The sequence below is a fragment of the Cricetulus griseus genome, chromosome 7 (assembly GCF_003668045.3).
Source record: "Cricetulus griseus strain 17A/GY chromosome 7, alternate assembly CriGri-PICRH-1.0, whole genome shotgun sequence".
In the NCBI taxonomy this organism is placed as follows: Eukaryota; Metazoa; Chordata; class Mammalia; order Rodentia; family Cricetidae; genus Cricetulus; species Cricetulus griseus.
The window spans coordinates 98,462,320-98,479,713 of NC_048600.1; the positions used below are offsets into that span (position 1 = coordinate 98,462,320).

The 17,394-nt window shown below is 42.0% G+C and overlaps 1 protein-coding gene and 1 pseudogene across 1 annotated transcript in view; both read right to left on the bottom strand.

The window, feature by feature from the left end:
* Positions 1-17,054, bottom strand: part of Appbp2 (amyloid beta precursor protein binding protein 2) — a 44,364-nt gene extending 27,310 nt beyond the window's left edge. The window contains exons 1-3 of the mRNA XM_027426391.2: positions 16,705-17,054; positions 2,114-2,202; positions 977-1,128 (exon numbers count right to left, since the gene is read on the bottom strand). Of these exons, the coding sequence (XP_027282192.1) occupies positions 977-1,128; positions 2,114-2,202; positions 16,705-16,842 (379 nt within the window). The 5' untranslated portion in view covers positions 16,843-17,054. The remainder of the gene's footprint in view (positions 1-976; positions 1,129-2,113; positions 2,203-16,704) is intronic.
* Positions 11,515-16,242, bottom strand: LOC100760976 (annotated as a pseudogene).
* Positions 17,055-17,394: the final 340 nt, after the last annotated feature.

Sequence of the window (17,394 nt, forward strand, 5' to 3'; positions counted from 1 at the left end):
CCTGAAACATACTTTTAACTCTGTACAGTTGTAAAAATTATTCAAGTTACAAAATTATCACAGTACACATACATACAGGCACAGACACAGACACAGACACAGACACACACACAGACACACACACACACACAGACACACACACACACACACATACCTACCTTTCCACAGTACTTTTTAAAAGTAGTTTCTGTTATTCTTACAAAATATCTCCACAAAAATTAAAAATAAGCCCAGTGTTGGTGGCGCACGCCTTTAATCCCAGCACTCAGGAGGCAGAGGCAGGTGGATCTCTGTGAGTTTGAGGCCAGCCTGGTCTCCAGAGCGAGTGCCCGGATAGGCTCCAAAGCTACACAGAGAAACCATGTCTCAAAAAACCAAAAAAAGAAAATAAATAAATAAAATAAGCGGGGCTGTGGTGACACACGCCTTTAATCCCAGCACTCGGGAGGCCAATCGCTGTGAGTTCAAGACCAGACTAATCTATAAGAGCTAGTTCCAGGGAAGCCTCCAAAGCCACAGAGAAACCCGGTCTCAAAAAAAACAAAATAAATAAATAAAACTAGTTTTGAAAATCTAAAACAAAAACAAGGCTCTAAAAGATTTAAGTATTCCACAGCATACAGTGAGCAGTTAAAGAATTTGGTGACAGCATGACACAGCAGAAAGTGCTGTGGGATCAGAGACACAGGATTCTAAACATAGCTCACTAAAGACTATGAGCTGATTCATTTACTCAAGTTCTTAAGTATACTTCTGCATATGTAAATACTATTACTGTCACTGTGCTGGAATGCCATGAGAATTCAGGAAGACACCACTTGCATGCTGAAGTTGAGTAGGTCACACCTAGGTATGACAGCTGCTCAAAATTTGCCTAAGCAGACCATGGGAACTCTTGGAGGAACCCTTATTGTTAGAAGGTTTAACTACAAGGCCATTACAGAATAAAACACTCCTCTACTTTGTCATTACTTACCTAATACAAAGCCAACCTGGATGGCCTTCTCCTTTACCGCAGCATCTGATTCTGCTATGTAAGAGCACCGTCTACTGAATGAGTAGGCCAAGACAGAAGCAACTTTAACACCATGATCCATCAAAGCCTGAAAACAATGATGAAGCAAATGTCTGAAAGAGAAGAGAAAGGTGATTCTAGAGAAGAGCAAATGATAATAATAGTCATACTTATATATAGTGGGAAAAGGTCAAAGAACATACTTACAGCCAGACTAGGCTACAGACATCCTGCCTCAAAACCAAACCAAATCAAACCATCAAATCCCTCACTAAGCACTTTATATGTATTTACTCTTCAAGGCTTTTCATTGACTTATAATTCCCATGCCATGGAATTTGCTATCATAGCATTCAGTGGTCTTTTGTCTATTCATAAATTTTATGGTGGTCTTTTGTCTACTCATAAATTTTAATGGTGAAAACATTCTGGAAATGTCTATTACTGATGGCTGAACAAAATAAGTGTACTTATTTAATAACACTGAATTATATACTACTTTATCACTTTATGAGTGTTTTGCCTGCATGTTTGTCTATGTACCACATGTATGCCTGCTGTACTTGAAAGGCCACAAGAGGGTGTTATACCCCTTGAAACTAGTTTCATATAGGTGCTTTCCTACAGGTGCTAGGAATTGTGTCTGAGTCCTCTGGGAGAATAGTAAGTTACTATTACTATTACCAGTCCTCTTAACCCCCGAACCATCTCTCCAGTCTTGAATTTTAAATAATGTAAGTTGCAAATTTTATAGTATATATGTTTTAGTATGACTATTCTTTTTTTTTTTTCCAGACAGGGTTTCTCTGTGTAGCTTTGGAGCCTATCCTGGCACTCGCTCTGGAGACCAGGCTGGCCTCGAACTCACAGAGATCCGCCTGCCTCTGCCTCCGAGTGCTAGGATTAAAAGCATGAACCACCAAAGTTCGGCGTTTTTTTTTTTTTTTTTTTTGAGACCCTGTCTCCTATCTGTAATTCAAGCACTCATCCAGTAGAAGAGGATCAGAAGTTCAGCAAGTTCAAGGCCATCTTGGGCCACTTGAGACTCTGAAGGACAGTCAAATTCATGAACACTAATACACATGCACACAAATTTACCTTTTATCCAAAGCTCTCAAGACTTTAGCAAAAACTTCCAATTCACAGAATTCACTGCCCAGTTGACATAAGCGTCCCTGTTGGTAAAGCTGAAAAAAAAAGAATTATTTCCAACTTTTTAATATAACTTACTATTCTGTGATGGATTTAATAGAGGATTTTAATGGTTGACTTTAAGTATTAATACATAGCACTATCAGAATAGAGGCTGACATAAAGAAAAATCTAATGAATTAGAATAGCACCTGGAACATGATAACGCATCAAGAAGCAGTATATAAATATATATCTATCATATATAAGCCCATCATTTAAAAAATTAAAAATTTCTTTTTTTCTTTAAACGAAACTGGATAATTTTAAGCTATCAAGATAACAGCAAAGACAGTGTCTAGAATAAACAGCTTGTTGATATGTTCTATTGGGGCCTTTCAGCCAATTCAAATACTCAACTTAATTCTGCATATATTTCTCTCTTTTTTTTTTTTTCCTGAGACAGGGTTTCTCTGTATTGTTTTGGAGCCTGTCCTGGAACTGACTCTGTAGACTATGCTGGTCTCAAACTCACAGAGATCTGCCTGCCTCTGCCTCCTGAGTGCTGGGATTAAAGGGTTGTGCCACCAACGCCCACGTTGCATATATTTCATAAGCACTTAACATTATACAGTACAACTTTCTATAGATCCAGGATGATAGGACTCAAGTGCACCTGTCTTGTTTTGGTTTGGTTTTTCCTGACAGTGTTTTCTGTGTATACTTAGCTGTCCTAGAACTCTCCCAGTAGACCAGGCTGGTCTCAAACTCAGAGATCTGTCTGCCTCTAACTCCTGAATGCTGGGGTTAAAGGCCATCAATACCCAATAGGAACTGGTACTTTTAAAAGAACAGTTTAGGAGCCAGGCAGTGGTGGCACACAACTTTAATACCAGAGGCAAGAGGAGGCTGAGTTTGAGGCTGGCCTGGTCTACAGGAGTTGTTCCAGGACAGCCAGGGCTACACAGAGAAACTACCTCAAAACAAAAACAAAATAAAATAAGCAAACAGAAAAGAACAATGTAGGGACTGCCAAGATGGCTTAGAGGGTAAAGGAGCTTTGTAGCTTAGCCTGATGACTGGAGCTCAATGTCAGGGGCCCACATGTTGGAAAGAGAACCAATTCCTCCAACTGTCTTTTGATCTCCACATTATGTATACAAGCATAAAAATAGCTTAATTAATAGCATGTTAAAAAACAAACATGGAGAGGGGCTTGAGAGATGGCTCATCAGTTAAGAGACTGGCTACTCTTTAGGGGACCCGGGTTCCAGCACTCACATAGTGGCTCACAACTGTCTGTAACTCCAACTCCAGAGGATACAACATTCTTCTGGCTTCCTTGGGCACTGAGCAAACACATGGCACAGATACACAAGCAACCAAAGCACCCATACATAAATGAATGAAATTTTAAAAAAGAAACAAATTCAGTTTTTTTATCATTTTCCCTGGCCTCAATTTCACCAAATACTTTTGAATGTATGTATACTACACAGTACCTTAAAAAACAAAAATTTTGTTATCTTAGTACACTTCATATTATAGCTACTTAACAATAACTCAATTGATGACAACATTAGTTGCAAAAAAAAAAAAAGGAAGGCAGTTCATTCATAAAGTAAACATCCTATAATAAAACTGAAGACAACTATTGTCAGGACAGCGCAAGCCAGCTCCAACCCCAGAAAACATGGGGAGTTACAGAAAGGAATGAAAGCCTTCCTTAGTCCATGATTCTGAACTGGCACAACAGCTCCCCAAGAGAATTCAAAATTAACCACAGACTGAAAGTAACAGCTTAGTTGTAATATCAAATTAGCATACAAATCAAGCAGTCTATCAAGCAGTATATGTAAATTTTAGTAAGAGGTATAAAAGAAATTGAGTGCAAGGTTGGGTGTGGTGACACACACCTTTAATCTCAGCACTGAGGAACCAGAGGCAGGCAGATCTCTGTCCAGTCTGGCCTATACAGTGAATTCCAGAGCAGTGAGAGCTACATAGGGAAACCATGTCTCAGAAAAGAAAACAAAGGAAAGAAGTCCAAAACTATTGTGTAAGAAAAAAAATAGAAATAATCAAGTAAAGCAATTGAATGAGCATACATAAATATACAGAAACTCATCTATTCTGTTTATGTTTAGAAGTCATTAAATAGTAAAAATAAACCAAAACAAAAAAATCTCAGAAATGAGAGGGACTTATTATCAAGAAAAATTTCCATGATACACAAAAACTAAGCAAGCTCCCACCAAATTGGGAATACCATTCTATCGTGATTTGAATGTTGTGTATCTACAATATATATATATGCATACATACAATTTTGAAATGATAGTCAATAAAAAAGCTGGTATCTCTCTACACTCTCTCTCAAGTAGAGGACTGCTGAAGAAGAGGGTCCTGTTTCCTTCCGAGGTGTAGTCACAGAGAGAACTACAAACTAACGGCAGAAGTAGTGTAGTGGTAATGGAATGAAGGCAATGAGGGTGAATATAACCACAATGTATCATGTGTGTACATGGATCTGTCAACAAATACATTTTACAAGTTTACTGCGGTAAAAATCTCCACTCCCACCACCACCTTCTTGTATTTCCATTACTCTAACAGTCTGTCAGAACTGGTTTCTCCATTACCCTTCTTGTCAGCCTTCAGTTTTCTACACACTAACCAGAATGAGCTCTTAAAACAGTAAATAGAGATTGGGCATATTGAGTTAGAAGCCAGCTAGAACTACCTAGTAAGACCCTGTCTCAAAATAAAATAAAAAAATAAATTGGTGGGCATGGTGGCACATGCCTGTAATCACAGCAGCTGGAAGGGCAGAGGCAGGAGGGCTGCCATGAGTTTGAGGCCAGCCTCATCTACACAGTTAAGTTCTAGTCCAGTTGGTTGGAACTATATAGTGAGACACTAACTCAAAAGCAACAAAATCACCCTAAATATGCTATTCCCTTTTAATGTTTTTTTTTAATTGCAGGTTTTTTCTTTAATATTTATTTTTATTTTATGTGCATTGGTGTTTTTCTATGTGTGTCAGGTTCCCTAGAGCTGGGATTACAGACAGTTATGAGCTGCCATGTGTATTGAGGATTGAAGCCAGATCCTCTGGAAGAGCAGCCAATGCTCTTAACCACTGAGCCATCTCTCCAGCCCACCACCCCCATTTTAAATCTTCCTTATAATTGCACTCCCTATGCATTTGGAACATATCCAAAATCTTGAATGTAACCAATTCCTAAAAGTCATCTGCCCTCACCTTTGTCTTCTTTGGCCCAGTCCCTACATTCCCACCACCTTAGCTCTCAATTCTGACTTTTGGAAATATACAGTCATTGTCCCATATTAAGCACAAGCACCAGAATTCTTTGGTTACTTTATAACTCAGATTGTCTCTACTAACATGTTACCTTCTTATGGAGCTCTTTCAGATTTTCAATTTATTATATTTTTTCCATGATACAGTGTGCTTTCTTCCAGAAGCAGTCTCAGGACACACACGCATTAACCTAAAAAGGCATCTGTGAACATGCAATCTATGAAGGGCTTCAGTCACTAATATATCCCCAATCCTTAGCACAATTCCTGGTACTAGATATGCATTAAATTTTTGGAATGAATAATACAAATTGTAGTTACTGTCATCTCTGGATGGAACTTGGAACTCAGAAGACAAAATTCAAGACAGTCTCTACTCGGTAGTTTATAATTAGCCAACCAAGTATTCAGTATTATTATTGTTATTTTTTATTCAGAAGTTGGTGAGTATAATATTAAGAAGATCCCCAGATCTTACACATAAGTATGTTTCTCCAACCATGTTATGAACACATTAATGACAAAGTTCTAACAACTTTTTTTTGTTGTTTTTCAAGACAGAGTTTCTCTGTGTTACAGCTCTGGCTGTCCTGGAACTCACTTTGTACACCAGGCTGGCCTCAAACTCAAAGAGATCCAAGTGCCTCTGCCTCCCGAGTGCTGGGATTAAAGGTGTGTGCCATCACCATACCTCTTAAAATTTTTTTTCTAAGTATTTGGCTTTATTGTTGTCTCTCTCTCTTTGGGACTTCATGTCCACCTCCTAACTCCACGCTGGTATTTTGTCTAACTTGTAGCAGGACTTGTGCATGCTGTTTGTTACAACTGCTGCGATACACATATACAACTGCCCTACTGTTTTGTTGGGATTATCCACAGTCTCTGACTCTTACAGTCATTTTAGTTTCCTACTCTACAACGAACCCTGGGCCTCAGAAGGAGGGGCTATGAGATGAGCACTAAACAGTCTTATTCTCTGTACCTTGTCCAGTTGTAGATCTCAACTGTGTTAACTGCTATATATGTGCTTTAAGTAACTTTTTTAGGACAAAGTGCTAGTAGCTGGTAGAACAGCAATCTCACTTTTCTACTTAGGAGACTATGACAAAAATGGAAAAATTGAGAACAATTTTGAATATAGCTGCTTTAATTTACAGATAAAAATAGCTGTTTCCTATTTTAACATCAGATTAAAGCAGATTCATTTCACAAAACTCAGAGCTCACTGCACCTGTTGTATCTTCATGGTTTTCTGTTGTTGTTTTTTTAAGAAAGGGTTTCTCTGTGGCTTTGGAGGCTGTCCTGGAACTAGCGCTTGTAGACCAGGCTGGTCTCGAACTCACAGAGATCCACCTGCCTCTGCCTCCTGAGTGCTGGGATTAAAGGCATGCACCACCAATGTCCAGCTTTATCTTCATGGTTTTGATAGCAAAGACCAAAATGCTATAACAAGGAGCATTCCAGTTATTTTCACTTATTTTTGGTGCTGGGGCTGAAACTTTTTTTTATGTTTTTTTTTAAAAAGATTTGTTTATTATGTATCCAGTGTTACCCCTGCATGTATGCAGAAGAAGGCACCAGATCTTATTACAGATGGTTGTGTGCCACCATGTGGTTGCTGGGAACTAAACTCAGGACCTCTAGAAAAGCAGACATTGCTCTTAACCTCTAAGCCATTTCTCCAGTCCCCAAACCCTTGGTTTTGCACATGCTAACTGTGTTCTCTACCCCAGCCCCACTTTTATTAACTCAATAAGTATTTGAATATTTGAATAAGGCACCATGCTAGTTTGGAGAATAGTGGTAAGCCCCCACACATACCCCACAGCTATACAAAGAACTATTCTCTTATCTATAAAATTAACTATTATCTATCAGAGAAGAAAAACAGTCCACACAGATTTAGGAAAGTAGCTAAAGAAGTTTAAGATGACAAATTACCCTCCTCAAGAAATAATTTCAGTTGACTTCTGCATAAGAATGGAAGTAAAGCTTGTAGAAATATGACAAATAGCAGTGTCACAGATGCAGACATCCAACCCATTTTAAACAGAGAAACACAAGGTAAAAATATCATAAAATAACTTATATAAACATCTGAGTTTGAAGACCCTCCCTTCCTTCCTTCCTTCCTTCCTTCCTTCCTTCCTTCCTTCCTTCCTTCCTTCCTTCCTTCTTTCAAGACAAGGGTTTCTCTGTGTAACAGTTCTGGCTGTCCTGGAACTCGATTTGTAGATCAGGCTGGCCTCGAACTCACTGAGATCAGTCTGACTCTGCCTCCCAAGTGCTGGGATTAAAGGTGTGCACCATCACTGCCTGACTCCAAGCTTTTCAAAAGCAGGAAACCTACAGTTGTCAAAAATTAAGAAGATGTAAATTTATCCTAATGTGGTGGTGGTGGTGCACTCATTTAATCCCAGCATTCAGGAGGCAGAAGCAGATGGATCTCTAAATTCAAGGCCAGCCTAGTCTCTACATAGTAAGTTCTAGGACAACCAGGACTACACAGAGAAGTCCTATCACAGAGAAATCCTATCTTAAAAAACCAATAAAACAAAAACCTGACCTAAAAGCTAGGTGTGGTGGTGTACCATCTGTAATCCCAGCACTCAGGAGGCTGATGTGGGAAGACTGAATTCCAGGCCATTCTATGTTAAATAATCAGACTATATCAACCAAACAAACCAGGAACTACAGCGGTGGCTCATCCAAATGTTTGCACAACTAGCAAGCATGTGGACCTAAATTCAATCCCCAACATCTACACAAAGCAAGGAATCCTCTCCTATAATCCCAGAACTGGGGAGGCAAAAACAGGGTAATCGAAGAGTTAGTGGATCAGCTAGCCCTACTTCCGACTAACACACACACACACACACACACACACACACACACACACACACACACACACACACACACACACGGGGGTGTGGGGGGTGGCTGGTTAAGAGAGACCCTTCTCCAAAACCAAGGTGGAGCAGGGCATGGTGGCACATTCCTTCACTCAGGAGGCAGAGGCAGAGGCAGGCACATCTCTGTAAGAGTTCAAGGCCAGCCTGATCTACATAGTAAAACACTGTCTGACACAAACAACAAAAGGACCAAGGTACACAGCTCCTGAGGAATAATATCCAAGGTTGACCCTCTGGCTTCCACATACACTGCACACACAACCACACTCACACAGAAAACCAAACACATCTGGTATTCACAAATTTACACAAAGCTCACACAAAGACAAATGTAAAAGCACTCGCACACAGGGGGAGGACAATGACATTTCATACAGCAAGAACTGAAATTCCAGACAGGGTCTCTGTGTGGCCTTGACTGTCCCAGAACTCACTCACACAGATCCACTTGCCTCTGCTTCCTGAGTGCCAGGGTGAAAGGTAAAGGCATGCACCACTACTGCCTGGCCCATTTGAAGAAGAGGAAGAGGAAGAGGAAGAGGAAGAAGAAGCAAGAACTGAGAAGAGGAAAGTGAATTTACAGCTAAAGTAACATTTAAGAGAGATTATGTGATCTGAGGAGATTGCTCAGTGGATGAGTATTTGCCGCCCAAGACAGAGGACCTAAATTCAAACCCCCATCACTACTGTAAAAGGCGGGACATGGCTACATGTGAGTATAATTCCAGTACTGGAACTTGCTGGCTAACAGCCTAGCTCCAGGTCTAGTGAGAAACGCTCTCAAGATAAAACAGTCACACATATATATGTCTATATGTGGGAGGAAAAAAGATAAGGCAGAGTGATAAACTACAGCCCACAATGTCTTCTGTGATCTTGGTATACACGTGTGCAAGTGCACATACATTACAGATAATTACACATTACATACATTCAACACAGACACATGGAAAGATAGTTTCCAGGACCACTGAAAAGAGCTGGGGATGTAGATTAGTTAATAGAGTACTTGGCAACCCTGTGAGTGGTGGTTCACGTCTATAATCTCAGTACACGGGAGGCAGAAGGATCACAACAGGCTTATTCGTAACCACTTAGGAAGTTCAAGGCCACCCTAGGCTATATGAAATTCTGTCTCTAAAAAGGGACCATAAGAGCCGGGTGTTGGTGGCACACGCCTTTAATCCCAGCACTCTGTGAGTTCGAGGCCAGCCTGGTCTCCAGAGCAAGTGCCAGGATAGGCTCCAAAGGTTCACAAAGAAACCCTGTCTCGGAAAACTAAAAAAAAAAAAAAAGGGACCATAAGTAGTTAGTGGGACTCAGGATCCTGACTGAAGCAAATAAATTGAAATTAGACATGGGCTGGACAGTGGTGATGCACACCTTTTGTCTCAGCACTCAAGAGGCAGAGGCAAATGGATCTCTGGTCTACACAGTGAGCTGCAGGACAGCTTCCAAAACTACAGAGAAACTCTGTCTCAAAAAAACAAAACAACAACAACAAAACAAACAAATAAAAAAGAATTAGACATGCATTATACTAGAATGTTAGTTACTAAAATATCACAGGTGAAGCCTAATCCCGGAAGGAAGAGGCAGAGGCAGGCAGATCTCTGTGAGCTGAGGCCAGCCTGGTCTACAGAGCTAGTTCTAGAACAGCCAAGGCTACCTAAGAAACTTTGTCTCAAAAAACCAAAAGGAAACAATGGGGGGGGACGGGGACAAGATCTTAATATTTGCATTAGGCTACCCACCAGGTTGGCCTTTAATTTCTTGACCCTGCTGTTTTAGCCCCCTAACTCCTGGAATTACAGGCACATGCTACCAAGCCAGATTGTAAGAAACAGTAACTCTGTGTTAAAGATGTTTCAGTGACCAAGGGCTTGCTGCCAAGACTGAGGACCCAGAATTTGATCCCCAGAACCCACATGGTGGTGGGGAGAGAGAACCAACTCCTGAAAGTTTTCTCAGATCTCCACAAGTGTATATACACAATAAGTAGTTAAATAAATGTGTATGCATATATTCACACATACATAAGAAATGGTAACTTTTAGAGCCGTGTGGGAGATAAACACAGGTCTATCCATCACCCTATTCTATTTTTGTATGTGTTTAATTTAAAATGAAAGTTTTGTTTACTTTTATGGTGCTGTGGATCTAGCTAACAAGGACCTCCATCATGCTAGGCTAGGCAAGCACTCTACCTCCAACAGGGAAAGGGAGCTGAAGAGATGGCTCAGCAGTTAGAAATACACACAGCTCTTTCAGAGGACACTAGCTCATTTACAACCACATCTAACTCCAAGCTCTTCAGGGGATTCCATGCTTTCATCTGACTCCCACGTGTACCTTCTCTTCCCTCCCATTTTTGATTTTTTTAAACATGGTCTCACTGTGAAATCCCAGCTGTTCTGTTGCTCACTATAAAGATATGTGTACATCATTTTCTCTCTCTCTCTCTCTCTCTCTCTCTCTCTCTCTCTCTCTCTCTCTCTCTCTGTCTGTCTGTCTCTCTCTCCCTCCCTCCTTCCCTCCCACTCACTCAAAAAGTAAAATAAAAATAGTGTGCTGGGCAATATGGCTCAGCAGGTAAAGATACTTGCCACCAAACCTGACAACCTGAATTTGATCTCAGGAGCTCAGAGAGGAAAGACAAAGGACAAAAATAAGTTGTCCCTCTCTGGCTTTCACACAAATGCCATGGCATAAGTGAAAATGCACAAGTGCACAAACATACTCACTCTCTCTAAAATAAATAAAAGCAAAACAAGCAAATTCCCAGTGGGCATTAGTTTTAAAACATCAAAAATGCCAGCCTCCTGCTTTTTCTTTCAGGCTTTTGGTTTCATATTCAGATAAGTCTTCTCCGTGCCAAGATGGCACTGCAGTGTTGGCAAGAGCAATCTTCACCTTTTGTATATTTTTATGTGAAATTTTTTCAATTTTTAAATTACCTTTAACATTTCTTTTTTTTTTTTTTTTTTTTTTTTGGTTTTTCGAGACAGGGTTTCTCTGTGGCTTTGGAGGCTGTCCTGGAACTAGCTCTAGTAGACCAGGCTGGTCTCGAACTCACAGAGATCCGCCTGCCTCTGCCTCCCAAGTGCTGGGATTAAAGGCGAGCGCCACCTATGCCCGGCCCTTTAACATTTCTTTAAACAATAAATTTCAGTCATTTCTTCACATAAGATGCAGACCCAATAATTTATTCTGTTGATTCTAACAGGTGTATTTAAAAATTTAATCCATGGAGTTAATTTTGGTACATGATCTGATGTAGTGGTCTAACTTACATACCAAATCAGCCAGTTATCTAAATAAAGCATCCAAAAAAACGTTTCCCATTTGATTTGAAATACAGCACTGTCTCTTAACTTCATTAAGTAATGAAACTTCAAATTATTTTAGTTTTCTTTCTGGGCTGTCTACTATACTCAAATCAATTTTTCACTCTGTTACTGTGCCAGTGTCACAATGTATTAAAATGTGTAGCTTTCTAATATACCCAACTATCTTTTTGTTGTTTTGTTTTCTGAGACAGGGTTTCTCTGTATTGCTTTGACAGTTGTCCTGAAACTTGCTCTGCAGACCAGGCTGGCCTTGAACTCACAGACATGCATCTGTCTCCTGCCTCCCAAATGCTGGGATTAAAAGTATGAGCCACCAACTCCCAGCTACACCCAGCTATCTTAAAATGCACCTCTCCCAACCACTGTGCTTCAAATTTTTCTTGTTTTCCCAGATTTTTTTTTTTTTAAAGAGAAAGGCAATTTGAGTTGGGCAGTGATGGAACACACCTATAATCCCAGCACCTGAGAGGCAGAGACAGGTGGATCTCTGAGTTGCAGGCTAGCCTGATCTATAAAGGGATTCCAGGACAGTCAGGTCTGCTACAAAGAGACCTTGTCTCAAAAGACCAAAAAGGAAAGGAAATTTTATATTTAAAAAAAAAAAAGGGGGGGGACTGGGAGCAGGACACAACGTTAGTCCATCTGTGCCTTCAGTGTCCTGGTGGTGATCTTGTCATTTTCAATGATGTGAACAATGATGTCCATGCCTGATATGGCACCCAGGAGCTCCACAGCATTCAGAATGGCTTAGGAAATGATTTCAAACAGGTGTTCTGGATCCATGTTGGGCTCCCAGAAACTAGATAGAATAACCCATGCATTTGTCAGGAACAGGTACCATTTACTACTAAGTCATCAGTCACCATGGACAGCCAAAGAGAACCATCTATGGGCTTAAAGGTCTTCGGGTCCAACCCAGCAATGATAGGCTCTGTAGTAGGGACCAAACTTTCTCACAAGTAAGTTGGCCACCATGCCCATGAGGATATAAGATTTGATATGCTGACCTTCCTTCAAGTCATACAGGTTCAGCTAGAACTTGAGGCTCTGGGCAACTGTCTGGCATTGGTGGCCAGCCCAGCCAGGGCTATATGGAACCTGTGACCCATAGGAAAGATCTTCTGCCAAGTCTGTAGCCTCTGAGCCTGGATTCCCAAAGAGCCCATCTGCTGCTCAATGGCCACAATTCTTTCCCTTCGTGGTCACAACAGCCTCTCCCTTACAGGACATAATAAACATGACTGTGCTATAGTAGGACTCTGACTGCCACTTCCCCAGATAATTTAATGTTTCCTATACTAAAATCTTAATTTTGAGAAAGAGCCTACTAGTATAGCCCAGGCTAGACTTGAACTCTGCAGTGTCCTCCTGTCTCCTCCACCTCCCTAGTCCTGGAATCACATCATGAGCCACCAAGTTCACCTTCAATTTATTCTCTTAAGTTTTTGCTTTTTGGGGGGCTAGAGAGATCGCTCAGAGGTTAAGATAACTAGCTGTTCTTCCAGAGGACCTGAGTTCAATTCCCAGCAACCACATGGTGGCTGGCTCACAACCATCTATAATGAGATCTGCTACCTTATTCTGGTGTGCAAGCATTCATGCAGATAACTGTATACATAATAAATAAATAAAATCTTAAAAAGTTTTTGCTTTTTTGTTGTTGAGACAGTCTCCATATGCAGGTTAAGGTGGCCCTGAATTTATGATCTTCCTGTCTCAGATCCTCAAACAATAATAGGGTTATAAGCATGCATTATGACACCCAGCTTTATTATCAATCTGTATACTATTTTACAATTTTTCAGTATGCTCTATCCATTTCTATGCCAAAATGATTTCACCCTTGGAGAAAAAAATATTAGGAATCAAAGCCATTTATTTTGTAGGGTACCAATTTTTATATAACCATCTACTTATTGCTAGTATTTTAGTCAGTCTTCCCTACTATAGACTTTAGTAGTTATTTCCACCATCTGTTTAGCTTTCCTATAAAAAATCTCAGACTACTACTCCTTACCCTGAGCAAGTTCCCTTAGCTCCTAATTCATGACAATCATTCCTTGCAAACATACCTACACAGATACTTCAGATCACCCCACCACAACCACCTCTATCTCATTTGTAGTTTAGGCTGCTCTGGAACTCACTATGTAGATCAAGCTGTCCTACAATTAATTCACAGAGATCCAGCTGCTTTTGCCTCCCAAGTGCTGGGATTAAAATGGCTTGCGATACTACTCCTGACTAAAACTTTTTTATTTTATCTTACGAGTATGAATGTTTTGCTTGTATTTATGTGTGTGCATCGCATTGCTATGGATGGTTATAAATAACCATGTGGGTGCTGGAAAATAAACCCTGGTCCTCTGCAAGAACAAATGTTCTTAACCATTGAGCCATTCTTATAACCAAATATATGCTATTTTAAAAGGCAATTTAAGCAGTATGGTAGTGGCATGTGCCTTTAATCCTAGCATTCAGGAGGCAGAGGCAGGAGGATTTCTTGCGTTCGAAGCCAGCCTGAGAACAGTAAGGGATACTTGGAGAAAACCGGTATCCAAAAAAAAAAGGGGGGGGGCGAGGAAAGGAAAGGAAAGGAAAGGAAAGGAAAGGAAAGGAAAGGAAAGGAAAGGAAAGGAAAGGAAAGGAAAGGAAAGGAAAGGAAAGGAAAGGAAAGGAAAAAATTTCAAAGCCTGGTAAAGCTACTGAGTTAATTCAAGGCCATACCAGCAACTTAGTGAAACACTGTATCAAAATGAAAAGTAGCCAGGGTGGTGGCTTGGGCCTTTATATATATTCATTTAGGTTTTTCAAGACATGGTTTCTCTGTGTGTAGCCCTGGCTGTACTGGAACTCTGTAGACCAGGCTGGCCTCGAACTCAGACATCTTCCTGTCTCTGCCTCCAATTACTGGGATTAAAGGGATGTACCACCGCCCTGCTCCATTTACTTTATTTTTTCAAGACAAGGTCTCTCAGTGTAGTTCTGGCTAGCTTGGAATTATATACATATATATGCCTGAGGCATGAACTCACAAGAGATTTGCCTGCCACTACGATCTGTGCCTCAGGCTTAAATCCCAGCACCAGGGAGGCAGAGCACCGCAGATTTATCTGAGTCAAGAGGCTAATCTGGTCTATAGAGTCCCACGACAACAGCCAAGGCTACCACAATTGAAACCCTTTCTCAATACTCTATCTCACACTTGGATGTTAAGGCTTAAACAAAATAATGTAGATGAAAGTACTTAAAACAGCTCCAAACATGACACTGGGGTTCAATTTAAATATCTAACTATAAAATAATAAAGTGTACCCAAAAAGAAGCAATATGAAAACTGAACCATATGAAGACAAGACATATGACAAAAGCACTAACTTCACACTAATCATCTTCAAAGGAAAAGCTTTGGTTTTAGTGGAAAAGGTACTAAAGTATTTTTCCTAGTTAGATTCCCAGTGAGTGGCTCTAAAAGGTGTACGCATCTGCATATACGGACTTAATAAAATTGACAGAAATAGCACACACTGCAGCAGTTTTCCAGGTTGAGAAGAGCAAATTAATTTGTCCTTGGGACAAATGTAGTTTAAGTGCATAAAATTAGCATTAGTTAACACAAGACCACTTGGAATGGAGGGAGGTTTCCTTCTAAACCCCAAAATTATAATACACGTTATCAAAATGAATCTTCTCCAAATATTTAGGAGGGAAATGATAATAACTGTTAAGAGCTGGTGCAAAGCAGCAGAATTTTATGGACTGCAGTATGTCAGTTCCTAATCTGAAAAAATGTTCAAGCTGCAAAAAGCAGACAATCTCTCTTAATAAAGCAAACGCCCTAAAACACCACACATACTTAAGAATGTACACATCTGCTAAATATCAAATTACACCGTTGTGCACAACTTACTAATTAAATAGTATTTAAGGTCTAAAAAATAAAACCTCTACTGGTCATATTTTGCAAAGGTGGCTCCTGCAAACCGGAGTTCTCGTTGACTCAAAGCAAGGATCAGTGAATAAATACAGTGTTCACACTCAAATGTGGGGGAGAGGAAAAGGGAGGCTCCAAGTCCATGAAGTTCTCCTCCCTCTCAGAACACTGCAAAAATTGTCCATGTCTAAGGACACTTACCCTTGAAACTCCTTGGAGAGCGAGCAACTTGGGAGACTTTCTGTTCAGATTTTTGAGGGGGAGCGATTTAGGAATGCTGCCAAATTGCAATTTTCATATACATGGGCATAATTTAGATTTCTACATCTTTCCTTCAGGGAATTTTACTGCCTCTTTTCTAAAGAGCCAGTCAACGCTCCCCTATTAACAAAATCCCTAATTCAACACCAAGTGTAAGCAGAAAAACCCAAACAAAATCTGAAGCCACACAAAAAGATTTCAATATGCAAATGAAGCCCACAGACTATTTCGAATAATCCTTAAGTGAATAACTTGGGTTTGAAAGGAGAAAGGGACAGAACTCCGACCGGGGAGGAAAAAAACAAAAAAAGAGTAGTGAGGGGTGGGGGTGGGGTAGTGCGGACGAGACTCGGGAAGGAGCACAGCACAGCACAGCACAGCACAGCACAGCACAGCACAACACAACACAACACACACACACACACACACACACACACATACACACACACATACACACACACAGAGTCTAGCTGATGCTGACACTAAAGAGGACAGGGCGGAAAATACACCAGCGACAGGAGGACCGGGTGGGACCGGGCTGGGTCGGGCATTCCCTGCAGGCCTACTCAGGACCGCTGAGAGGATGGCGGGCAGCACTCTCACAAGAAGCCCCCGAGCCCCACAGCTCGGGAGGCAGACGCGGGGGTGGCGGGGTATCGGAAAGCCGCGGGCTCTCTGCGGGGACCCTGCCTCGAGGGCTGCGGGCCGGGCCGCGGACGTGGAAGGGGGTGCGGCCCGGGGGCGGCAGCGGGGTCGGAGCGAGCAGGTCGGCCGTACCTTGTAGTAAACGTCGAACTGGATATTCTCCGGCAAGGAGCGGATGTCGCGACGCGAGCGGATGTAGTTGTCCACGACAGCGGAGATGGCGGTGTTGTAGAGCGTCTCGGGGATCCACTCGAGCTCCACGGCCGCCATCTTCCCTCGCTCCTCCTCCGCCTCCTCCCGCAGGCCCCCGCCTCCCTCCGTAGCGAACCCGTGTGCGGCCCCGGAGGCTTCCGAGGGGCGGCGACCACGCGGACGCGCGCTTCAAGGATCCGGCCGCCCGGCCTCCGCGTGCGCACGCAAACTGAGGGTAGGCGGCGGGCGGCGGCGGCGGCGGCGGCGGGCGGCGGCGGGGGTGGGGGGATACCGGGAAGACCCGGACGAACGCAGAGCACTGCCGAACCCAGAGCCTCACATTCCGGGAAGGAAAGCAAGCCCGGTTCCGTCCCGGCGCCTAGCTCTGCAGGGGCGGAGCTGCGTGTGCGACGTCATGACGTCAGCGCGCGCTGACGCTCCGGGGAAGGAATGCGGCAGGCGGAAAACTTGGGAGAAAGAGCGGGGAGCGCCTGAGGGGCGGCCAGGCGGCGGGTGCCACTTCCAAAAGGGCGGTGCACTGGGGTGACTGGGCGGTAGTTATGACAGTATTTTACTCAGCTCGTGCTGTAACTCTCCAGCTCAGCCTTGTTGCGGTGAGTTTTAGACGAG